This window comes from Ochotona princeps, chromosome 28, assembly GCF_030435755.1.
Source record: "Ochotona princeps isolate mOchPri1 chromosome 28, mOchPri1.hap1, whole genome shotgun sequence".
NCBI classification, from domain to species: domain Eukaryota; kingdom Metazoa; phylum Chordata; class Mammalia; order Lagomorpha; family Ochotonidae; genus Ochotona; species Ochotona princeps.
This window is the reverse complement of record NC_080859.1, coordinates 1,067,109-1,092,990: the sequence shown is the minus strand read 5'-3', so window position 1 is coordinate 1,092,990 and position 25,882 is coordinate 1,067,109. Positions and strand designations below refer to the sequence as shown.

At 51.3% G+C, this 25,882-nt stretch overlaps 1 protein-coding gene and 1 pseudogene across 2 annotated transcripts in view; one reads left to right on the top strand and one right to left on the bottom strand.

Moving 5' to 3' along the window:
* The window catches only part of TBCA (tubulin folding cofactor A), a 40,439-nt gene extending 30,113 nt beyond the window's left edge, over nt 1–10,326 (top strand). Inside the window, exons 2-4 of one of the 2 annotated variants that reach the window (XM_004586242.3) lie at nt 505–610; nt 6,727–6,813; nt 10,072–10,326. In XM_004586242.3, coding sequence (XP_004586299.1) covers nt 505–610; nt 6,727–6,813; nt 10,072–10,152 — 274 coding nt within the window. In that variant the 3' untranslated portion in view covers nt 10,153–10,326. The remainder of the gene's footprint in view (nt 1–504; nt 611–6,726; nt 6,814–10,071) is intronic. The other variant, XM_012927306.2, reaches the window with a different exon arrangement.
* Nucleotides 10,327–10,966: 640 nt separating this feature from the next.
* LOC101525907 (macrophage migration inhibitory factor-like) lies at nt 10,967–11,371 on the bottom strand (annotated as a pseudogene).
* Between the last annotated feature and the right edge of the window lie 14,511 nt (nt 11,372–25,882).

Below are 25,882 nucleotides of genomic sequence, written 5' to 3'. Positions count from 1 at the left end.
TACTGTTCCTTACTGTTGGAAATCTTCCTGGTCTTTATCAATACCTTTTCTTGCCGTGGCAAGTAAATACTAGTTTATTTCCATCCCTTGTCTAAGAAGCAGCCAGCCCTGGCTACCCGTTCCCGTTCCCCATCCGGGGCGAGCCTGCCGTAGCATGAAGCATGCCGATGCCTGTGGAATGGCTCTGTGGCGTCTGGCCTGCTCCTTCTCTCGTCCGGGTGGGACTTCAGACACATGTGGAGTCTGGAGCCCACGATGGTTCTGAGGGCTCTTTCTCACTGTAGCTGAAACGGAAGGGGTGTTCAGCGTTGGTGAGTTCAGGCGTCAGCGGGCTCAGCTCTACCCAGGACTGAGCGTGAGGATCCCTCCTACACAGCCGCCGCTCACTCCAACGTAAAGATCTACTTAGATAGTTTAAATATGTGTTATGCTTACAAATTGTTTATTATAGTTTATCTTCCAGAGAAAAATGTAGTTCTCTGAAACATTCTGGCTTATTTACAGATTGGTCAAAGAAAAAGTGATGTACGAGAAGGAAGCAAAACAGCAAGAAGAAAAGATTGAAAAGATGAAAGCTGAAGACGGTGAAAATTATGCCATTAAGAAGCAGGTAAAAAATTATATCTTAAACAATGCTAGCTAGTCTTAATGGAATAACACTTATTAATTAATGCTGTCTTTACCACAGCCCTCTGATAAGCCACTGTTATTTGCTTCTTTACATTTATAATAAAAAATGAAGAAAAAGAAATGACGGATCAAGAGACTGCCCGGGGCCCAGCGTGATAGCGTAGTGGTTAAAGTTTCGCCTTGCACACCCGGGATCCCATATGGCCGCTGGTTCTAATCCCGGCAGCCCTGCTTCCCATCCAGCTCCCTGCTTGTGGCCTGGGAAAGCAGTCGAGGACGACCCAATGCATTGGGACCCTGCCCCTGCATGGGAGACCCAGAGGAAGCTCCTGGATCCTGGCTTGGGATCGGCACAGCACCGACCATTGTGGCCACTTGGGGAGTAAAACATTGGATGGAAGATCTTCCTCTCTGTCTCTCCTCCTCTGTTTATCCACCTTTCCAATAAAAAGAAATAAATCTTTTTTTTTTTTTAAGATTTATTTATCATTTTTATTGGAAAGTTAGATCTTTTTTTTTTTAAAAAGATTTATTATTATTGGCAAGCCGGATATACAGAGAGGAGGAGAGACAGAGCGGAAGATCCTCCATCCGATGTCTCACTCCCCAAGTGAGCCGCAACGGGCCGGTGCGCGCCGATCCGAAGCTGGGAGCCAGGAACCTCTTCCAGGTCTCCCGCACAGGTGCAGGGTCCCAAAGCTCTGGGCCGTCCTCGACTGCCTTCCCAGGCCACAAGCAGGGGAGCTGGATGGGAAGTGGAGCTGCCGGGACTAGAACTGGCACCCATATGGGATCCCAGTGCATTCAAGGTGAGGGCTTTAGCCGCTAGGCTACGCCGCCGGGCCCAGAAATAAATCTTAAAAAGAAAAAAAGAGAGACTGCTCGAAGCTGCCCAGTTGCTGAGTAGGTGGCTCGTGCCTGGACTCGGGCCTCCTCACCACGGAGACCACCCAGCCGCCGAGTTCTGGTGCCTCTCGTGAGCTCAGCTTATGTTACATTGATTTATACTTGAAATTCATAGATACGTTCTCGAAGCTGCTATGAAGATCACCATAGTGAAACTGAAATTTTATTTCTCATTGGCTACTGAGAATCTTGCTGCCTCTGCGTAGGAGATCTGCTTGATTCGGGCGTCTTTCCCGGGCCTCCACACGCCCTGCTCTCAGCTCTGAACAGGCGTGTCTGCTGGGTCTGCTCTTGTGTGGGACGCTCCTCCCCCGTCTGCTGTCAGCCTTGCCTTCTCTCCCCACTCCTGCCTGTCTTCTGAGCTCCGTGTACCTCAATCAGGGTCCCAGCACCACTGCTTTGTTCCTGTGACAGCATTTCTGGAGTACTCACTCTCTGCTGACACACACATCAGTATTGCTTGGGAACATAGAGGCTACTGGGATGTCCCTTTGTGTTCTCACGCGGCCTTCCGTTAGGGGCCAGGCCTCGTTCTAACTGTTAGTTGCGTATCGTCACTGCTTTGTGCTCGTTTTACTAGCAGGAGGCCACACGTAGCCGCTCACCTGACGTGTTATCTTACACTGATGTCCTTAGTCGAATGGCCTCCTGGCTCTGCTGGGCCACCATTACCTTCCGCTCACCTTTGCTGGACTGTTCTTTTCACTCTTTCACGAGGCAGTCATGACTGTCCTGTTGCCATCCAGCAATACCATCTTTGCCTACACTCATTTGTTCTCTTAGAAGATATTGGAGCCAAGTTCATGCCAGTCAGGTTTCAGGTACTCTCTTAGGCATCACACACAAGCACACAGGCGTACACACTGTCACTCAGATATACACACACACACATGCGCGCGCACGCACACACACACAGGACCCAGCTCCCGGCTGCTTGACGCTCAGATTCGCCTTGGCCATGCCAGGCCTCATTCATTGGAGACCTGCTTGAGAACCTTTGTGGTGGCTGAGAGAAGTTCTGGTCTTCGTCCAGCACAGCGTTTCTCCCCTAAGAAGATGTGTTTCTCTGGTAAGTGGCCTCTGCTCCTCCTGATAGGGTCTCATCTCCACGCATGAGTCTCTGCCAGCAGCGTCTAGTAACCCAGGTTCCATTGCTCATTCCTTCCCCTCGAATCTCCCTGCCTTCCTTTCCCGTGACAAGCAAAGTGGTCTCTTTAAATGTGTGTCAAAGAAGCTGAAGCTGTACTTAAGAGCCATTCTCTCATTGCTTTACGGCAGAATTTAGCTAACCCTAAGACGAAGGAAATTATAAACCAGCTTATATACAGATGTATCTCAAAATTTTTTTTTAAAGATTTATTTATTTTTATTGGAAAAGCAGATATACAGAGAAGAGGAGAGACAGGAAGATCTTCCATCCGATGATTCACTGCCTAAGCAGCCATAGTGGCCAGAACTGAGCCAGTCCCAAGCCAGGAACCCGGAGCTGCTTCTGGGTCTCCCACGCAGGTGCAGGGTCCCAAGGCTTTGGGCCGTCCTCGACTGCTTTCCCAGGCCACAGCAGGGAGCTGAATGGGAAGTGGAGCAGCTGGTATAGAACCGGAGCCCATATGGGATCCTAGAGCATGAAAGGTAAGGATTTAGCCACTAGGCTATTCTACCAAGTCCGTGAAATAACTTTTGTAGTATAATTTACATGCTAAGAAACACCAAGGATTCATAAACTTGTCCTAAAATAAAGGTTTTGAGGGCCCAGTGCAGTAGTCTAGTGGCTAAAGTCCTCGCCTTGAACGTGCTAGGATCCAATATGGCTGCCGGTTCTAATCCCGGTGGCTCCGCTTTCCATCCAGCTCCCTGCTTGTGGGCTGGGAAAGCAGTCGAGGACGGCCCAAAGCCTTGGGACCCTACACCTGCGAGGGAGACTATAAATAAATGTTTAAAAAAAATTTTTTTAAGGAAAAAAAATGGAATGAGAGACCCTGTTGGAAGTGCGACTGTAGCAGCAGACCATCCACGTGGTCTCGTGTCCCATCGCAGGGGAGGACCTACAGTGAGCGGCTCCGCAGCCACAGCACAGAGCGTCCCGCTCAGCCTGGCGGGCGCTGCACCTGTGCAGCTCAGGTGGGACACACTGTGCTGGGTCTGGGTCAGCTGCAGACCAGAGCAGAGATTTCCAAAGGTGTGAATAGGGAGGTGACTAATCTTAAAGAATAAATAAAGGTCCTGGCGTGATAGCGTAGTGGTTAAAGTCCTCGCCTTGCACGCTCTGGAATCCCATGGGGTGCCGCTTCATATCTTGGCACCCTGGTTCCCATTCAGCTCCCTGCCTGTGGCCTGGGAAGGCAGTTGAGGACGGCCCAAAACTTTGGGACCCTGCACCTGTGTGGGAGACCCAGAAGAAGCTCCTGGCTCCTGGCTTTGAATTGGCTTAGCTCCAGCCGTTGCGGTCACTTGGGGAGTGAATCATCAGACAGCAGATCTTCCTCTCTGTCTCTCCTCCTCTCTCTGCATCTGACTGTCCAATAAAAATTGGTCAGACTTCAGGTTAGCACCTGATTCATCTTGCTAAGGCTTCCAAAGTTCCATTTTGGCTGAGTGACTACAACCACGTGACCTTGACCTGGTCCCTGCAGCCCGTGTACCTCCTAGCTCGTGCCAAGATGCTGATTTAACTGCAGGCTTGTAGTCAGCATTAGAAAAAGTTTTTCAGGTATTTTAAACAAGCGCCATTCATTTTCGTGATTACCTTCCAAAGGGAGCACTCTGAAAGATAATACTCTGTGGGGAAGTTCAGAGTTGGGTGGGGTGGGGGTGATTGTGTCTTTACTGTGCAATCACACCGTGCATACGGCAGTGCTGCTACCTTTAACATTGTTTCTGAAGTTGGATGTGTTGTGACAAGGTGGACTGTGGCTTCCAGCCTGGGTGGAGATATGCTTTGGAAATTCCCAGTAGAGTCACTGCCATGCCCCTTGGCTGTCTGGCACAACCCTATGGAAGCAGCACTGTGCCAGGGACATCCACTGAGCTGGCAGCCAGAGCCCCCTTCTCATCCTGGTACTCCTCCTGTCTGTCGTCCTGCAGCCAGGGGTCCCACAACAGTCACTGGGGCTGCAGGAGCTCAGGGCCTTCGTATATTGGTGTAGTGTTTGCATGTCATCAAGGCATCTCCTGTACACCACGGCACATCTTCAGATTCCTCCAGGACTTAGTGCAGTAAAGGTGCTTTTTGTTGCACTCTTACAGCTTTCTTTTCTCTTTCAAACACAGGAATATTTTCAGAATGAATGGTGGTGATGTGTGGGAGCTTTGGCCACACTTAAGTTCGTGTCCTGTCTGAAGCTAATTAAGAAATAGGGTTAATTAAGGATTCTTATTCTGTTATAATAAATATGATAATAATAACTGGAAGTTGTTTTAGGCAGCATTGTTTAAAGTTGATTTTAGACAACACTAAAGCTTCGAAAGAATGTTATAAATATACATTCTGACTTACCGTGTGTTTGACCAAATTCTTTTAATTCATTTCGTCGTCTTTAATTCCTGTAAGCTATTCTGCATGGAATTCCATAGACTTAGGAAATATCCCTGTCAGACTAACCAAATAGGCAAAAACAGTGTAATGGCTGTGATTAAATGTCTAGGCTCTGAAATGAAGGCATGGTCCTGGAATTTTCCAGCAATGGATTATTAGTTGTGCACTTGCAGCTGAGGCGCTGGCTGTGGCTGGAGGCCGTCCCCGTGTCTGCGGCGTCTGATTCTCTGCTGCCGTGGGAGTGACACAGGAGGACCTGAGCTGCGTTTAAGTCTTTATTAAAATACACATTATAGTGGAAGTGTAGTTTTTCTTTATGTTTCCTATGAACTAGGTAATAAGTCTAAATAAAATTGCAGATTCTATATCCATTTCTCCAAAGATATTTGACCATTCTTTTAAAAAAATAATAATAGATCTTAGATGACCTCTGTGTGTGTCATTGTGAAAATAATTGAAGGGAATGCAGCTTCTTGCTACCTTTAGAAAAGTCTTATTTCAGATCCAACATCTACTAGCTTATTATTTCATTGATTGATTGCATTTCCCAGTTATTGATTTTATTTTCTCCCTCTTTTGTGATGTGATATGTTGCCGTTTGACTTAATAGGTGAGTTTAGGGCCCAACACGGTAGCCTAGTGGCTAAAGTTCTTGCCTCGCATATGCTGGGATTCCATTTGGGAACCAATTTGTGTCCCTGTAGCCCCACTTCCCATCCAGCTCCCTGCCTGTGGCCTGGAAAAGTAGTTGAGGATGGCCCAAAGCCTTGGGACCCTGCACCCACGTGTGAGACCTGGAAGAAACCCCTGGCTCCTGGCTTTGGATGGGCTCAGCTCCAGCCATGGCAGCCACTTGGGGAGTGAATCAGTGGACAGCAGACCTTCCTCTCTGTCTCTCCTCCTCTCTGTATATCTGACTTTCCAGTAAAAATAAATAAATCTTTAAAAAAAACATGAAGTTTACATTGAAAAATATCTTGTGGACTCACTATTCTGCAGTGTCTTGAGGAGGCGGGTTCACGTGCAGAGGTGCCACTGGGTCATTTAGCTCCCACTGCATGGGGAAAATAATCTCTGCTAAAATGAAGCACAGGAGAAGTAATAACTTTTTATGCATGATAAGCATCAAAAACGTGAACCTGCTGGTCTTTGCTTTTCATTTTTCTTTGCCTCTGTCTTCCCCGGGAACCTCCTGCAGTGTGCACACGATGTGATCAATAACTCCATCACTTTTTTCATGCAGTAATTATCTCCATGTGACATGATCTGAACACTGCTTTTCTTTATTACTGGAAAGATGCAGGAGATATTTGTATAACCAGCTGATCCCATTTTGGACAAAGGTGCTTTGTGACAGCAGGGGGACAGTTTGTTTTTAATAGCCTTTCCAGATAAATGCTGTAAGAAGAGCTTTTCCAGTTAATTTTCACTTACCATGAGAGAGTGATTATGAAAACAAAATAAAACAAAATCTTCAATACAAGTCCTAAAAGTTGTCCTTTGTGGATTTCACAGCATTACAGTACAGTCTTTCTAACTTCAATGAGCATAGTTTAAATTAATGAAAACAATGGACCGTTTCCTGCTTGCTCTCAGCCGACCCTCTGGGGCTGAGGGCTGTGCGTGTGTGTCTCACTGCGCGATTCTCGTTGCAGGCCGAGATCCTGCAGGAGTCGCGCATGATGATCCCCGACTGCCAGCGCAGGCTGGAGGCTGCCTACGCCGACCTGCAGCAGGTCCTGGTGAGTGGGTGCTACAGGCGCTGGGGCACTGGGTCCTTGGAGTGACACTCCAGTAGTAGCACTGTTTTCTAGCATGTTTGTTTATTTGAAGTTAGCTGATGAAATACATTTGAGTTAGGATTCATAATACCAGAATTGCATTATATTGTGTTGCATTGTGTTATATAGGAGTTACACTAGCAAAACTGTATCGAGTAATTTAGTTTTCATACCTAGAGATCTTTCTTGGTGCATTAAGGTAAGTTATTTATTTTATTTTATTTTTAAAAATCCAGTCTTTCAGGTGGATTTTCTCTTGTTAAAAGATCTGGAATTCTTCCACATTCATACCTAAATCTGAGAGGGGAAAAAACATGGTCTTAATACAGGGGGTAGCTGCCCTCGCATTGCCTTAGAACTGGAGTCACCGCCCTGCTGCTCCCTGATGGAATCCAGTGGCTGAGCCATCTTACAAATAATCCTGGGCCCAGCGGCGTGGCCTAGCGGCTAAAGTCCTCGCTTTGAACGCACCGGGATCCCATATGGGCGCCGGTTCTAATCCTGGCAGCCCTGCTTCCCATCCAGCTCCCTGCTTGTGGCCTGGGGAAGCAGTCGAGGACGGCCCAAAGCCTTGGGTTCCTGCACCCGCGTGGGAGACCCGGAAGAAGTTCCTGGTTCCCGGAATCGGATTGGCGCAGCACCGACCGTTGCGCTCACTTGGGGAGTGAATCATCGGATGGAAGATCTTCCTCTCTGTCTCTCCTCCTCTCTGTACATCTGACTTTGTAATAAAAATAAATAAATCTTTAAAAATAAATAAATAGTCCTGAGAAGCCGGAAGTCCCCTTGGTCGGAGAGGAGAGGGTGCTGTGCCCAAGCTGTCTGTGTTGCTGCTCACTGACCCCTGACATTCCTTTCCTCTACTGTCTATGAGCTCCTGGTCCATAGTTGCTCCCCTGCAAAGCTTTTCACCATAACCATGGGTATTTCTTCAAGAGAGCAAAATTTGTTTCCTGCCTATTAGGATTAAACCCTTTATTTTTTTATTTATTTTTTTTTTTAATTATTTATTATTTAACTTCAGTAATTACATTGTATTATGTGACACAGTTACATAGATACTTGGGTTCTCCCCACCCCTCCCCAAACCCTCCCACCATGGTGGATTCCTCCACCTTATTGCATAACCACAGCTCAAGTTCAGTTGAGATTTCCCCATTGCAAGCGTATACCAAACATAGAGTCCAGCATCTTATTGTCCCGTCAAGTTCAACGGTTTCTTAGGTATACCCTCTCTGGTCTGATGACAGAGCCAGCAGAGTATCATCCCAGTCAATTGAAAGCTCCAACATACCATCAGCAAAAATTTACATCATTATGGAATTAATTGACATAGTAATGAGTAACCAATATGTTAAAAGTAAATGCGGGTTCCCAGCCACCTTCTGTGACCACCTCACCTATACTTCAATTTTAGTTTATACACAACATATAACATTCAAAACATAACATGTTATACATAACATCATATCATCTTAAATTAAGGCAAACATGTGGTATTTAACCTTTTGGGATTGGCTCATTTCCCTTAGCATTATGGTTTCCAGTTTGGCCCATTTGGCCACAAAGAACTGCATTTTGTTTTTTTTAATAGCTGAGTAGTATTCCATGGAGTAGATGAACCATAGCTTTCTTATCCAATCCTCTTTTGATGGGCATTTTGGTTGTTTCCATGTTTTTGCAATTACTGATTGTGCTGCTATGAACATAGGAGTACATGTTGGTTTCTCATAGAACAAGTGTTCTGGATATATTCCTAGGAGTGCTATTGTTGGATCATACGGTATGTTGAATTTGAGTTGTTTGAATATTCTCCATACTGATTTCCATAGAGGCTGTACCAGCCTGCAGCCCCACCAGCAGTGGAGTAGGGTTCCCTTTTCCCCGCAACCTCGCCAACAAGTGTCGTTGGTGCTTTTATTCATGTGGGCCAGTCTTACTGGCGTTAGGTGGTACCTCATTGATGTTTTAATTTGGATTTCCCTTATTGCCAGGGAACTTGAGCATTTTTTCATATGTTTATTTGCCATTTGGGTTTGTTCCTTTGTGAAGTGTCTGCCCATTTCCCGTGCCCATTTCTTGAGTGGGTTGTTTGTTTTGACATTTTGGTTGTTTTGTAGCTCTTTGTATATTCTGGATATTAGCCCTCTATCACCTATGTCGTGTGCGAAGATCTTCTCCCATTCTGTGGGTTGCCTTTTTACTTTGTTGATTGTTTCTCTAGCTGTACAGAAGCTTCTTAGTTTGATGAGGTCCCAATTGTTTATTTTGGTCTTGATTTCTACTGCATCTGGAGTCTTTTTTAGGAAGTGAGGGCCTACCCCTAAGTGTTCCAGTGTGTTTCCAACATTTTCTTCCAAAAGTTTGAAGGTTTCTGGATGTAGGTTTAGATCTGTTATCCATTTAGATCTGATCTTAGTGTATGGTGAGAGATGTGGATCTATTTTTTTGTTTCTGCAGGCTATCAACCAGTTGTCCCAGCAGCATTTATTGAACAGACCTTCCCATTTGCCTGGGTTGTCGTTTGTCTTTTTGTCAAAGATTATTTGGCTGTATCTGTGTGGGTTTCCTTCTGGCGTTTCTATTCTGCTCCATTGATCTTCCTCTCTATCTTTGTGCCAGTACCACGCTGTTTTGATAACCACTGCCCTATAGTATGTCCAGAGGTCCGGAACTGTGAAATACTAAAAAACCCTTTATTTTTAAAAAGGAGGAGTCCATTTATATATTATTGTAATTTTTGACATGAAACTCCATCTATATTTACCTGTAAAAAGCTTTTTTTTCTTTCTTTTTAAAAAATATTTATTTGTTTTTGTTGAAAAATCACATATACGGAGAAGAGAGACAGAGAAAGATCTTCCATGCACTGAATCAGTTCCCAAGTGGCCTCAACAGCTGAGCTGAGCTGATCAAAATCAGCAGCCAGGAGCTTCTTCTGGGTCTCCCACTCGGGTACAGGGTCCCAAGGCTTTGGGCCGTCCTCCACTGCTTTCTTAGGCCACAAGCAGGGAGCTGGATGGGAAGCCGGGCTGCCGGGATTAGAACCAGCGCCCATATGGTGGGATCCCAGTACATGCAAAGCCAGGACTTTAGCTGCTAGGCTACCGTACTGGACCCTGAATTTTATTTCTGAATTACATGTTTAACATTTGAGTGAGTCACAATATACTAATATTTGGAAAGAATAAGCTTAATGTTCGCTGTATGTCATTGCAGGAAAGTGAAAAAGACTTGGAAGAAGCTGAAGAGTATAAAGAAGCACGGGTGGTCCTGGACTCAGTGAAGCTGGAAGCCTAGCCTGGCCTGGCCAGCGTGCTCTCTGCGTTCAGTCCTGGGGTCCACTCAACTCTTCCTTCCTGCTGACCACTGCTCTCTGTCCAAGACGTCGGAGAATGGGATTCTTTTTATGCAGTTGCATATATTTTTCTTTGCCTAATTTAATGCATCAAATAAATGAGCTCATCTAATAAGCTTGCTTATTTCCTTTTTATAAATATTTTAAGTAAGCTTTTGTAGGTCACACAGATGCCTTTGGCCAAACAAAACTGTTAGGTCCTCTTTGAAGTCTAGCTATTTCTTCACAAATCTGAATTGACGTAAAGCAAAACACTGCTGTCTTTGTAAAATAAAAATTAAACTGTAAGCAGTTTACACTAAGTAATGTGCAACATACAACTCCTAAGAACTTCTCAAATAAGGCCTTCTAGTAAAGGTCTAACATTTCCTTTTTGTTCTATTTTTTTAAGACTCATTTTTATTTTTATTAGAAAGGCACATCAGATTCACAGAGAGAAAGAGAGACAGAAAGATCCTTCATCTGCGATGGCCAGAGCTGAGCTGAGCCAAAGCCAGGGGCCTCTTCTGGGTCTCCCACGCAGGTGCAGGGTTCCAGGGACTTGGGCCGTCCTCCTCTGCCTGCCTAGGGCACAAGCAGGGAGCTGGATGGGAAGTGGAGCAGCCGCGACGTGAGCTGGCGCCCATATGGGATCCCAGTACATGGATGGAGAGGATTTAGGCATAAGCTACTGAGTTTGGCTCTAACATTCCCTTTTTATAAACCAATAAGAAATATAAAATATTCAAATCTTTTTTTTTTTGTCTCTGAACTGTTTTATTTCTCCCAATTTGGGAGCGGGTAGAGAGTGGGCAGGGACACTGCTGATGAAGGGTGCAGGGCAGCAGCCAAGCTAGGGTGGCCCCCGGCGAAGGCAGAGCCGTTCCAGCCCACGTTGGCCGCACTCCTGTCGTAGTAGTTGATGTAGATCCTATCCGGGCTGACCCGCAGGCGCTCGGCCAGCCGGCCACAAAGCAGCTCGCTGTGGGTTTTGCGCGCCGCCTGTTTGGCCGACGCTGTGGACTGCAGAGCACACACGGCTCACTGGAGCCGCTGAGCGCCACGGGCTGGTCCGGGGCACGTGCACTCGCTGCACTGCGCCAGCCTGCCTGTGGCCTGCACCAGCTGCTGGGGAAGCTCCGACAGGAGCCGGTCCGGCATGTTGGTGTTCACGACAAACATTGCATGTTGGCTTTTGTGCTGTGGGGCTTCAGCGACAAACTTCAAATCTTTTTTTACAAAAGTTAGATTTACACAGAAAAATTAAATCTTCAAATAATGTTGATATGAACTATGAGGGTGAATTGTGCTTTAAAGGAATAATGGCTGTTTTAGTGACGTGCCGGGGACTCGTCAGTTTCTCATAACCTAGACATGGTACTTTTAACATTTTAAGGTAGAGAAAGTAAAATGTTAAAATAAAAACTAATTACAGTATAAAATTTGATAGTAAGGCTTGGTATCGTAGTACAGTCAGATTGAAACTGTAGATCATGTTACAGTTGGTGTCAAGTACCAGAACAGTAGGCTAGTTCTGTGTGGGTGGTGGAGTTCTGAGTAGGGAGAGAGTCTTTGCAGATAGGATTTTATTGAAAGCATTTTATGGAGTGAAAGTTTGGCACAGCAAATGAGGCTCCCCTTGAGACATCTTAGGGGCATCCCAGTGCCTGACTCCAGTCCCAACTGCGGGGTTTCCTGCTGGCGTCAGCATTTATGCCTCAGGTGTGGGGGTCTCAGGACCTCCGTGGTGGTGACTCAGCTGGACGTCCTGGCTCCTGGCTCTGCAGTAGGCCAGGTAGTAAACCAGCTTTCAAATAAAATACAGGGAAAGAAGCCAGTGCAATGACTCAATCGGCTAATCCTCTGTCTGCAAATACCAGTATCCCATATCCCATGTGGGCACCAGTTCATGTCCTAGCTTCATTGGGGTTTTTCATGCCCTTTGAGAGACGGAATAGCCGTAATGGACTCTGAATTAAACTAAGTTTTTGTTTCAGACTTCCCATCTGCGTGGCTGGGTAGAATTTGCCAGAAGTAATGCTTCCTTTTTCCTCCTGCCCTGGTGCCTGTCCCCGAGCCAGCGTTTCCTAGCTGCTCAGTACGCCCTTATAGACTGAGCAGAAGGTAAGAGGGTCTCTGGGAGTGAGGGAGGACACCAAGAAGGGTCCCATTATCACAGAGTCTGAGAAATGCCCGCTGCACTGCCACTCGGTGCCAAAGGAAGGAACGGGGCATAGAAACAAACACCTCCCACTGTGCGCCCCTCTTCTGCTCTGCCTCGAGCTCTCGGGCTGTGGACCCTACCCCAGCACACTACTGTGGAAGTGCTCTTTTCGTGAAAACTACACGTCTTTGTGTGTACCCCCTTCTTAGCATCAGGCCTTGTGTCTCAGTGACCCAGGGTCACAGCGTGTGTCCCCAGTCCTCACAAGGAAGGCTGGTGGCGATGCCGCTGGCAGCACGCCTGAGACCTCGTGTCTTCACCCCTGACCCTCTCTCGGTGCTCCTGGGCAGGGCCGCATGTCCACGTGAGTGTTAGCACCCCAAGCCTGCATCATCCCCCTCTACCCTACTTTGTGCCACGTCCCTGCATACATCACGTAAGTGCTTCTGTGGGCGGGGAGGGAGCACGCTGCCGACATAAGGAAGGCAGGCGGGTTAATGCACTGTAATGTCCGTTTAACATCTGCCAGTTTCCTGGAGAGTGGCATTCAGTGCCTGATGCCCTGAAGCCGCCTTCACGCCCGTGCCTGCGCACAGAATCACTGCCAAATTGAGCAGTCAGGCCTGTTTAATCCGAGTCGGTTTGCGAACTTCATTACATTACTTGGCTTCTTAAAAATCCGATCAGATTTAATAAGGACATATCCTGCAGCTGGTTATCACTTAGGCCTTATTATTTGGTGATTTAGATAAACCAAGGACAGGTTAATCCTTTATTTGATGATGGGTGTAAACTGACACAGTGAGAGCAGGAGCTGCAAAGTGCTTGGTATTGAAGGGTTAATCAGGTCACTCAGTCCTTGGGCCGGCTTTCCGTGCTTTAGCTGGAAGGAAATTGAGTGGTTTCGAATGGTACATTCTGAAACGAGATCTAAGTATTTGTTCCTGTACTTGAATTTTGAGAGTACTCCATAAAATCTGCACTGTGCTCCAACATGCACCTTACTGATCTAAGAGACATGTTCCGTGTGCTTGACCGTGTTGACGGAGAGCTGCCCCTTCCCTCTGTCCGGTTCCTGCTTTCTAGGCTGCTGGGTAAGGTCCTGGGGACAGTATTTTCAGTGTATCACAGAGCTGTTGGAAAAACTCTCCCATGTGTAAAGCTGTCAATTGATGGAAACAGGTCCATTGCAGCAGCAATGAGACTTAAATTAAAACAACAAAAAATGTAACCATGATAAAGACGTGTTGGTTAGGAATGAGATCAGATCACAGAATGAAATCAGAGGGGACTGATAGAAGAGACATCTGCATAGAATGAGCCGAGAGAAGAGCACTGGGCGTCCTGGGAACCCCCAGAGAGAGGTTGAAACCTGGGCCCTCTGAAACAGTGTGTTTCTGCAGCTTTGCTCCAGCCAGTAGGGCAAGTCTGTCCTGAACATCCCATGGCACAGAGCCTTCAGCAGTCACCGGAGACAGGAGTAAAGAACTCCCCCACTCCAAGATGACCGTAACATTGGAAACGCGCAGTCCACAGTGCCAGCGTGTGGCTGCCAGTGCCACCAGTAGGCTGACGGAAGGTCTGAGATGCTGTGAACAGGCAGAGCTGAGGAGATGGTTCTGCTCAGCACCAACACGTGGTTATAGGCACTCAGTGTGGCAGAAGATGGAAAGCGCACATGTGTGGGTGTGAGGCGTGTCAGTGTATAGGCAGGTGGTTGTAGATGTGTGTGTGTGTAGATAGGGCTGTGTGTACTGTGTGTAGATGGGGTGTGTACATGTATATAGATGGGGTGTGTACATGCGTGTAGAGAGGGGTGTGTACATGTGTATAGATAGGGTGTGTAGTGTGTGTACTGTGTGTAGATGGAGTGTGTACATGTATGCAGATGGGGTGTGTACATGTATGTAGACGGGCATGTGGTACATGTGTACAGATAGGGCTGTGTGTACTGTGTGTAGATGGGGTGTGTACATGTATGTAGATGGGGGTGTGTGGGTACATGTGCATAAATGTACGGTAAGTGTGTGGGTGGGGGTGTAGATGTATGGATATGTGTAGGAGTTTACGGCAGAGGCATATCTTTTTTTTTTTTTTTTTAAGATTTATTTTTTAATTTTTATTGCAAAGTCAGACATACTGAGAGGAGGAGAGATAGAGAGGAAGTGGAGCTGCCAGGATAAGAACCAGCGGCCACATGGGATCAAGGCGAGGACCTCAGCCACCAGGCCACGCCGCCGAGCCTACGGCAGAGGCATATCTACAGAGCAGAGAGACAGGTCCTCCATCCACTGGTTCACTCCCAAATTAGTACAACAGCTGGAGCTGAGCTGATCTGAAGCCAGGAGCCAGGAGCTTCTTCCAGGTCTCCCAGGTGGGTGCAACTGCCCAAAGACTTTGGCCTTCTGCTGCTGCTTTCCTAGGTGCATTAGCAGAGAGCTGGGCCGGAAGTTGAACAGCCAGGTCTCCAAGTCCCGTGGGACTGGCGTAGCGGGTGGTAGCTTAACTCTCCCTCCTGTAGAGTAAGTCTTAAGGTTGCATAGCATTGGTTCCTTACAGTCTATTGGTTGTTCTCACTTCATCACCTCTCGGTCTCCACTTCACAATAGCTGGCCAAGTTTTTATGCGGTTGTATTGAATCTGTGTCAAATTGGGGAAAGCTGCATCTGGGCATTCTGGTATACCCGTGAACTTGGACTGTCACTCTGTTCACGTAGCCCTGTGGTGTTTTTCATCGAAATGTTGTGTATACTTTGTTAATCCTATGCCCGATTTTCACTTGGAGTGGTGCTGAAGTGATCCTGTGTTCCGCCCCTTCCCTGCTGATAGATGGGGGAGCCATAGGCTCTGCTCACTCACCAGTGCCAGGGCGTCTGGTTGTGGATGGCCATGCCATCTCTAGGAGGAAGGGACAGTTTGTTCCTTCCTCCCTGTCCTGTGAATGCTGGGTCTCCTTTTGCATCTGGCTGCAGCTGTGACTGCGGTACCTCAGCAGTGGCAATGGGGAGCACCCGGCCAGGTCGGCTCAGTGTGTCATCCTCAGGATGACGTCAGCTGCAGGAGGTTTTTAGGTACTCTATCGTAGAACTCGCCCCGTGGGGCGTATTGCATGCTGTCAAGTACTTTTGTACGTGAGTGGAGGTGGTCATGAGTTCTTGTCTTAGCCTGTTGGGATGAAATATGCTAACTGATTTTCAAGGGGTGAGCCAGCCTTGGATGCCTGATGAAAGTCGCCTGTGTTTGTCATGTAGAAATATTTTTATGTCTCGTTGGGTTTGCTTTGCTGATGATTTGTTGAGGATGTTGACACCTGCCTGTACTCCTGGGACACTGTTCTGTAGTTTCCTTGTAGTATCATCTCTCTGGTGGTTTAGGTCCTAGGGTAATGCTGGCCTCACGAGGTAGGTTAGAGGAAGCCCCTGTGTCCTTACCCTATTCTAAATAGCATAAAGGGTTGGTGTAATTTTTCCCTGAATGCCTGCCTGAATCATCCAGGGAACTCACGGGCATTTGGTGCCGTCTGTTGGGGAGGGTTACTGGCTGCTAACTGGTCCAGGAGCCAGCCCTGCACACAGTGTGTTTCTTGCTGACTCTGGTCCAGGAGCCAGCCCTGCACACAGTGTGCTTCTTGTCAGACCCGGCACCCCCTCCTCACAGTTTGCAGGTGGCTCTCTCCTGTCTGCTCTGTGAACCATCTCGCAGTTCCTGTAAGACCTGCTCAGCAGCCTCGCTGGCTTCTCTCCTAAGCAAGGGGTTTGAGGGCACTTGTGGGCGTGATGGAGGGGTTCACTCACCATGAATGCCAGTTCCCTTGCAGGTGAGTCTCTCCCCAGTGGAAAGGACCCCTCGCACTGGGGAGTAGCCCCGGTGGGGGCAGGGCTCAGCATCTGTGCTGCAGGTGAGCCTGTGCTCAGTGTGTGGGTGCAGGTGCAAAGGGCACAGCTGTAAGCAAGGGCTCCAGACAGCACGGGACTCACCTGGTGTGCCTGAAGAGGGGCACTGTGAGAAGGGGAGAGGGAGAGGAAGGGCTGCTTGCTCCCTGACCTCACACTCAGGAAGCGCAGTGCACAGGCAGGGTGGCTCTGTGGCCTGGTGAGCGAGGCACCCACATGCTGTGCAGCTCCAGGAGGCAGCCTTGCTGGTTCAGGTACGCAGGGAGACCCAGATTGCATTCCCAGCTCTGGATGTCACCCCAACCCAGCCCTAGCGGGTGTGAGCCAGAGGATGCTGGTTCTGTCTGGGTCCCTGTCTGACAAAGTGAGCTGGGGACACAGACATTGAGCAGTAAAGTGACAAACATCCCAGCCAGCAGAGACAGCAGACATGTGGCCCCACACAGACACCTCACCTGGGCCGCACTGCTGCGACAGATGGGGCGTGGTGTCAGGCCTGAGCTACGAAACTGGGCAGCAGACAGTTGGCAGCGGCAGACGCAGGGAAGGCCTTACGTGGTGTCTCAAAACCATAAGTTAGTACTGTTAGTAGTCAGGGTCCCACCAGGGAACAAGCCAAGTATTTCAGGGCCAGGAGTGCAATGCAGCATTGATTCATTTGCATGGTGCCAGAGCAGAGAGTCCAACCACAGAACGGAAGCCAGGCCAGCTGGGGGAAGGGGCTCCCAGAGCCCGTGGTCCAGGCAGCTGCGGTGGGTCGGTGGGACCGACTGCAAACACCCTCCTGTTTCAGGGCCCGACACACACAAGGCAAAAGACCTGCTTAGTGACCCGGCCTGCTCCAGACATACCCTTTGGGGGGCATTTTCTCCAGCAGGAAGCAGGTGTCCCCATGCCAGCCTGGTCCCCCAGAGCGGGAGAGGACCCCTGGGAAAATCCAGCAGGGCCCTTTGTGAGTGCAGAGTGTGAGGAGGGCTGGCCTCGTTTGAAGACTGTGCCTCCTCTATGCCTGCCACCTGCTAAGCACCAGCTCCCAGCCTGTGAGGCAGAGGGCCAGAGCCAGGGCTAACCCAGCGCTGGCTCCACCAAGAGCACCTGTGGGAAGGGCATGAGCTTCTCCCAGCCACCTTGGGTCCCAGGGGGTGAGACCGCGTTCTCAAGAGTCCTGGCTCCCAGAGAGGGGGCTGTGGGCACCTGCAGCGGCTCTCTGGCAGCACACACGTGCAGGCAGCAGCTACCCCTTCTACTTCTATGGTATCATCTTGTAGCTTTCGTCTGCCCTCTAATACCTAGTTGGTGGGCCATTTATGCCCATTCTGGGTTTTCACTGCTCACCAGGGAAATGAGAGGCAGTTTGGTGAGATGGTGTCCCTGTTGGATCTTGTTTCCTGTGCCAGCTGCTCCCTGCCTTGACAAGGGACCCAGGGGTTCTCAAACTGGAGGTGGCGTCTGAGAGTACTAACATGTGGCTGGAGAAGTCCCTGATTAACCCACCTGCATGCCAGTGCCCATTGGCCGTAAGACCAAGACATGACCATTGAGAAGGGACCAGGCCTCCCCTGGATGATCCCACAGAGGCTTCAGAGGGGTCTGCATGTGCATAGAAGATGGTCACACCTGCGGAGGACCTGACCACAAGGCTAGTGCTGCGCCCAGGACACGCCTTGGGCAGGCACAGTGGTTTACGATGTCTGGCTGGAGAGCCAGTCCATCCACATGCTTCCCAGCTGCCACCTGTAACACGCACATCCCGAGTGAGCACCGAGCTCAAGTCCTGGCTGTTCCCATTCCAACCCAGCTTCCTGCTCATGCTCCTGGGAAAGCTGCAGAAGGTGTCCCTGGTCCTGCGTGCCTGGTACAAGGCTGGGACCATGTGGGGATTGAAATGGCAGGTGGAAGAGCTCTCCGGCTCTCTGTAGCTCTGCCTTTCAGACAAATAAATGACCGGTTTCAGCAGTCAGAAAGGCGCGGCAGGTGGAGTTTGCAGTATTTCTGCCCTCTTTCCTTCCTAGGCCAAAGGCATTTGGGGATGGATTTTTTTGGATTTATTTAGGCATCTCCTCACACTGGAGAGGACTGCCAGGAATGACCATTCCAGACGGGCACAATGTTTGCCAGTGTCCCCCTGTCCTCCGCCTGCCATGCCCTGTGCTGGTCTTGTTGGGAGGACTCCTTCTGCCCACCCTTGACTCTTGACACTTGTGAATGATTATGTCGTCAGGTGCTTGGATGGTCACGGCCCAGGCCTTCATTAACATGGGAAGAACCTGTTCAAACCCACACAAGCAGGCTGCGAACCCTGCGAACAGTGCCACCATGACTGCTGTGTGCTGCCGCAGGCCTCCCAGCTTGCATCTGTCCCTGGTGTTCCCACATCCAGCAGCAGGCAGGGACTTCCTGGAACAGTGCCTGAGCTGGTCACATGATAGCCCAGTGGTCTTCTGTTCATTTCCATAAATCCATCCCTAACCTTTCCCACATGTTCAGCTAATCTGTAAACACCTGAAAGATTAACTTTCCAAAAATGCTTGGTGTTTGTGGATTTGGTGGCCCTCCCTGTTGGACCTCACTGAGAGCTGGCAGCTCTGAGCCACCATCTGTCCTGGGGACCCCCATTCCCTCCTCCAACTTGCAGAATCTCATATCTCCCCCTGTTCTGGTCCTTGCTGGAATTCCAGTACTCAGCAATTGGACTGCCTGTGCTCCTGCTGATTTAGCAGGCTGGTCACTTGGTGGCAATTCAAGACTGGGAATAAAGGACAGGCTGTGGTGTAACAGGTTAGGTCTCCATCCACAGTGCTGGCATCCCATGTGGGCACCAGTTCAAGCCCTGGCTGCTCCATTTCTGATCCAGCTTCCCACTTACAGCCTGGGAGAGCAGTGGAGGAGTGCTTGGGATCCAACATCCACATGGGAGACCCAGAAGAAGCCCCAGGGTCCTGGCTTCAGCCTTGCCTAGCCCCAGCCAGTGTGGCTAAGTAGGTACCCAAGTGGGTAGTGAACCCATCTTTCTTTCCCCTCGGCTCTTCGCACACTCCTCTGCTCGCCCCCTCCCGGCCTTCCCCTTGCCTCGAGGGTCACAGCCCGGCCACCCGGGGGCGCTGTGGGCGCTGGGGGTGGCGCCGTGGGCGGCCGGAGGGGGCGCTGTGGGCGGCGGCCGGGCTCGCGTCTGGCGCTGAGCAGGCGCCGCGTCTGCTTCCCGCCCGGCCCTTCCTGCGCGTCCGCGGCCTGCACGGCTCCCTCGGGCTCAGGCTCTCCGGAGGGCGGGCAGCGGTGATACCTCAGCCACAGGGCCCCAGACTACCTCAGGCCGCCTCGGCCCCCCGCCATCTCGGCCTCAGCCCCCGCCATCTCGGCCGCCTCGGCCCCCCGCCATCTCGGCCGCCTCGGCCCCCCGCCATCTCGGCCTCAGCCCCCCGCCATCTCGGCCTCAGCCCCCCACCATCTCGGCCGCCTCGGCCCCCCGCCATCTCGGCCTCAGCCCCCCACCCTCTCGGCCTCGGCCCCCCACCCTCTCGGCCTGGCCCCCCACCATCTCGGCCGCCTCGGCCCCCCACCCTCTCGGCCTCAGCCCCCCACCCTCTCGGCCTCGGCCCCCCACCCTCTCGGCCTGGCCCCCCACCATCTCGGCCGCCTCGGCCCCCCGCCATCTCGGCCTCAGCCCCGCACCCTCTCGGCCTGGCCCCACACCATCTCGGCCTCAGCCCCGCACCCTCTCGGCCTCAGCCCCTGGCCATCTCGGCCTCGGCCCCCCACCATCTCGGCCTCGGTCCCCCACCATCTCGGCCTCAGCCCCGCACCCTCTCGGCCTGGCCCCGCACCATCTCGGCCTCAGCCCCGCACCCTCTCGGCCTGGCCCCCCCGCCATCTCAGGCCGCTGCCGTCAGGCTGTCTTCAATGGCACCTGCTCCTGCCTGAGTCTTCTGTGCTTTTACAGTTTGTAGGCGTTTTTCCTGAAGATAAGCGGTTTTCTGGACTTTTTTGTCTCCTTGCAGGCAGGACCCAGGCCCGGGACTGACTCATTTTTTTTTATTATTAATTTTAAAGGCAAAGTTACAGCGAGAGCAACCTCCGGTTCACCAGGTCTGCCAGGCAGGTGCAGGCCCAAGGCCTCGGGCGTGCTCTTCTGCCCTCGCAGGGGCATCCGCAGCGCACTGGAACCCGTGCCCTGTGGAGGAGGAGGATTGACTGCTGTGACCCTGGAGTGGAGAAGAGGTCACTCGGCCCGGGACCTGCACCCCGTTGTCCCCGGCGTGCCAGGCTTGCTCTGCCCCGCAGATGTGTGGACTGGCATCACTTAGCTCGGGCACTCGTCCTGTGAGTTCCTGTGCCCACGCTGGCAGGGAGTTTTTGCAAAGGCGACTGACTGAGGCGGTGGGTCAGGAGAGGGGGCGTGAGCTGTTACCCCCGGATGCCCACTGCAGACAGGAGCGGCTGTGGGGCCCACGAGAAGCTGAGCAGCTGAGCCCGGCCGCGCCATGACACTTCGCTTTTGTTCAGGTGGGTTGGGCGGCGAGCACCAACTAGTCTGTCACTTGTGGGCCCCACGGGAGGGTGTGGACGTGGGCATGAGGCAGGTGTAATAAGGGTAACCAGTGATGGAGCTCCTTCCGCTCAGCTGGCAAGCCCTCTGCAACCGAGTGCACTCACTCGGTAGTGCTCAGAGCCAGCACTGTGACCAGCAGGTGTCCCACCCAGTCATCGCACCCCGTTAGTGCAACAGATGACGCACTTGCACAGTGTCGGCTGAGGGGGCGGAAGGCCTGGCTTCATGGTCAGCGGGCTCTGCTGCTGGTTGTGCCCAAGCCCCTGTCTGAACAGCTGTTCCTGTCCTGGCTGCTGCTTTTCCAATCCAATTCCCTACTAATACGCTTGGGAAGACAGGGGAGGTGGCCCCCAGTGCTAGGGCCCCTGCACCCACATGCGAGACCCAGCTGGAGTTTAAGGCCCCTGGCTTAGGCCTGGCCTTCAGACTTGGCTGTTGCTGCCATCTGAGGAACGAAGCAGCAGATGGGAAATGGTTCTTTCTCTGTGTGTGTCACCCTGTCTTTCCAATAAACCAATAGGTAGATCTTTAAAAGGAAGGAAAGGGGCTCTGATCAGGCCCTTGCCTTCTAAGGCTTCCCATCCTCAAGTGGGAAGTAGGAAGGCTTCTGAGAGGCAGCCACTGAGGGAGCACCAAGGAGTGCCTGCGGGGCACTGTGGCCCTGCGGGAGTGAAGGGGCTGCTTGCAGGCCCTGCTCCCTGCACCCAAGCTGCATCCCTGCCTGCCACACTGGCCCGGGAGCGAAAGTGCTGGCAGCAGACTCACTGGAGTCCCGGGGTTGTGGGGTGCTGTGTGTACCCACAGGAGACTCCAGGTCTGGGAGTCTGTGGTTTCTAAGGAGCAATGCTGATTTTTCTGAGGCTTGCATTAGTTGGGCAAAGGTCGCTGGCGCTTCTCCTCATGCCTGCTACACTGTGGGACCGCACGGCTCAGTGGGACGCAGGAAAGGATGGGAACCTGAGATCTCGGGGCCTGGAGCAAGGTTAGACATGAGCGGGAGCCGTGCAGTGCCTGCCATGTTCAAAGACAGCAAACGCGCTGTGTGCCTGCAGTCCCCGCCCAGCGGCTGCCATACCGCCTCCGTGACTCTGCTTGGCATGAGGTGCAGCCCGGGCTGCTTCTTTTTAATGGGAAGCACAGACTGGCTGGCAGAAACAAAATAAAGCCACATCTGGAAACAGCTGCACTGGCAATTAAACGGCATTTAATGTGACTAATAAACAGGCCAGTTCTTCTCCCCTGGCCTCAGAGATGCGAAATCCAGGATCCACTGACAGTTTGGAGTCACTGAGGGGAAGAAGCCATTCTGATATTTATTAAGAGAAATCCCTGGTGAGACGCAGGAGATTTGAGTCAGAAAAAAAAAATGAACAAGAGCTGTGCTGTGTGAGTTTTGAGGACTGGCGTGAGTCTCACAGGCTTCCCCCCCCTCAGCGTGGAAGGCTCAGTGTTTCAGTTCCATGAAGTAAAGGCCTCTTGTTTTTCTCTGGGCAGCAGTGAGCTCCCTCCTCGCTCTGATGACCAGGAGACTTGAGCCTGCAGGCAGCAGGCCACCTCATCACAGGGTGTGGCTGACTTCTGGGCGTCACCCCCGACTGTCCTCATTCCCATGGGAATGAGTTTGTCCAAGTGAGAAGGGCTTAAGGTGCTGGTCTGAGCTACTCACTGCAAAAACACTGAAAACTTTGCAATTATTTTTATTAATTACCAAAGCATAAGGCAACAACAACAATAAAATGGCCTCATCTCCTGCTTGGTGCTCAGTGGCCTAATGTTGTTAGTTAATATTTATGAAATGCCTGTTGAATGCTGGTTGCCACTCATAACCCACAGCTCCTGTGGAGTTGGCCAGCGTGGAAACAGTGACTCCGACTCCACCAACCACAGTGGCAGGCCTACCGGTGCCCTGCTCGTGCCACGCCCCTCTCCCTACTCCCGGGTGCACTTGGCACCAGTAGAGCTCCAGAGCTTGGCTGCACCAAGGAACCACTGTGCCCTCCTAGGTGCAGAATTCATTTACAACCCAAGCAACGGCCAATCCTAGATGCCTTCTGCTGTAGCCAGCAGCCCCCAGACAAGGTTCTCCTGGCACTGATGGATGCTGAGTCAGTTGTGTAGACAGGACTTGTAGACGAGGAGTGTTCGTCCCGGGCCTTGCCTGTGGGGCCGGCCCGGGGAGGAGGTCTGAGGCCTGGGAGTGGCCTTGCCAAGGTGCAGTAGCGTGCTCATCACCCTCCTTTGCTTCTCCATGTGACCACAGTGTGAAAGGGCCTCACAAGGTGTTGCCACTCCCACCCTCCAGGAATGAAGGCCTCCTCAGGATTGATTCACTAGGTGGCTGCTGGTACATATCTGAGGGTTGAGGTCCTCCTCGGGTGTCACTGTTGGCAGCCTCCTCATAGTGAGGGCCGCTTCATGGAGCTGAGCGCTGACATCTAGCTGAGGGATGACCCTCACAGTGTGAGTGGTGTGGGCCCAGAGCAGGAATCCCCAGCGTGACCTGGAAGCCAGCCAGCCCTGTTACTTAGAGACCCAGACAAGGAACCACATGCTGTCCATAGACCCTTGAAAATGTCCATGGAAAAATTAATTTTAGGGTACGTTTAGGGCACCATGGCATATTAGGCTAAGCCTCAGCCTGCAGCCCCAGCATCTCATATGGCACCTGTCCAAGTTCTGGCTGCTCCACTTCCCATCCAGCTCCCTGCTTGTGGCCTGGGAAAGCAGTCGAGGATGGCCCCAGGGCCTTGGGACCCTGCACCCCTGTGGTAGACTGGGAGGAAGCTCCTGACTCTTGGCTTTGGAGCATCTCAGCTCTGGCCATTGTGGCCATTTGGGGAATATACCAGTGAACAGAAGATCTCTCTGTAAATATGTCTTTCCAATAAAATAAATATATTTTTAAAAGGTTATTTTGGTGCAAAAAGTTTGAAATCCAAGCACACATGTTCAGAAGATCATGAAAAAAATACATGTTGATTTAAAAAAAACTTTTGTTTAAACATCTTGTACCAAAATAAGTTTATTCTTTAATTCAACTTCTTCGGGTTTTGAAGTCTTTTGTACGTGTACATATTTTAGAAGATCAAGCATTTGAACTATCACATAGACTGTGTTCTAACTTCTTACCTTAACGAACATGCCTTCATCATACTCGGGAAGTTCAAGTTAAGGCTCATGGTTTGTGGCATGACAATCCCCTGGCTTTGGTTTGCTCTTATTTTTGCCCCGCTAGCCATGTCCAGACAGACAGGGGCCTCTCACAGGCATGGGCATTCAGACTAGCGCATTGGTTCAATCTCTGCCCACTTCTGTGCCCTACCTGCTGCCCTTGGGCCTCAAGGTGGGCACACCTCAGGCAGGCAGACATGGAGAGGCAGGCACACAGAACCTCTGGGGCTGAGCAGAGGTGTCCCTTGACCCAGCAGTGATGCCCATAGCCAGTGGGGCTCTTACTCACCGAGGCAAGGGCAGAACTGCAGGGGTCTCCCGGAGGATGGATGCCAACGGGAGCAGGGGCAGGAATGGGGCATAAAGGCACCTTGGAGGCTGGGCCGAGAGGGGAAGGGCTTGGTGAGCTGGCACCGCCCTGGGGGGGCACAGCTGGGGGCCACTGGGATGGAAGTGAAGGAAGTCAAAGAAGACGGCCATACACGTGGTTGCATAGCACCCTCCAACCTCTGGCCAGCTCTCTCACCAGCGTGGGCCTTGGACACAGTGAGCAACGGAAGCCGTCAGACGGCTGCTCGTGACCCTTCCTTCCTCTCCCTGACTGCCCATCTCTGCCTTCCCGGGGGTGGGTGTGACAGCTGACCAAGCTCCAGTCACAGGGACTGAACAGCCCTGGGCTGTACTCCCTTCCTGTGCTGGGGAGCCCTCAGGCAACACACCAAGGCCACCTGAGAGCCAGAGCGCGATGCAGACCCTGAGCGCCCAACACCACACCCACCAGCTGGGCAACCTGGGTTTCCTGTGTCTGGGTCGCAACAGGAGACAGGTCAGCCTCCATGGGCCTAGGCATTGTTGCGCCTTCTGTAGCCGCTGGACCCTCTTTCCCCCAGACATGATCCTGCCGCCCACCACTCCCAGACACAACCAAGTCCAGGGGCTTCCACCCTCCGCCCTGGATAAAGGCCACGCCCTCATCTGTCTTTAGTGCAGACTTCAGGGTCCCCCACGTAGACTTTGTCCACGCGGCCCCTGCACTTTGTCAAACTCAGCAACCTCAAGTTCATTCTCTGCTTTCAGTTCAGTGGTAGCATGGGCTATTGTCTTGGGCCCACAACCTACAAATGTTTGTTGAATCAAATGAGCTTGAACTTCAGCAGGCATTCACACTGCAGTCAGTGACCACCTGGCCCTGGGTTTGGATGCCCTAGCCCAGTGTTCACCTGGACAGCAGAAGCCATCAGGGGAGTGGGACCCGTGGAGGACCCCTGACTCCTGCCCCGAGGCTTCCTTGCTGCCCCCTCACTGGGGCCCTGCAGCCCCCGGGTCAGCATACACCTGCCTTCCAGGCCCTGGCCCAGGTGCTCCCCAAGGGGTTATAGCCTCAGGAACTTGGGGGTTGCCTTTGCTCTTTCTTCTTGTCCACTGTCCACCCGCAGGCTGCAGCGTGCACTTGGCTGCCTAACAAGGTGACAAATGTGTGAGTGAACCCATGGTCAGTGCAGGAATAAATGGACCACAAATGCCTGATCCTTGTCTCCTCTGCCTCACACTCCTTCCCTAGAATCTTCTGGATTCCAAACTCACTGTCATTCTGGTCTGGAAAACCTTTACTTCTTGATTATATTGTTGTGTTCTGACCCCTGCTGACCCCCAGCGCACATCAGCCTAACAGTGTGAACACTGGGAAGGGTGGGGTTGGCCGGGTCACTAGTGAGGGCCTTGGCAAAGCTCCGGGAAGGTGAGTGTGGCCATGTGGCCAAGTCCTGGCCAGTGAGTGGAAGAGGAAGTAAGAACATTTTTAGGTCATGGTCTTAAAGAAGGGAGACATATTCTTCATCTCCCTGTGCAGTTCCACAAATGCAGAGCTGGCGGCAGGAGCTGGAGCAGCCGTTGGGCCACAGAAGGGAAGGCAGAGTGGC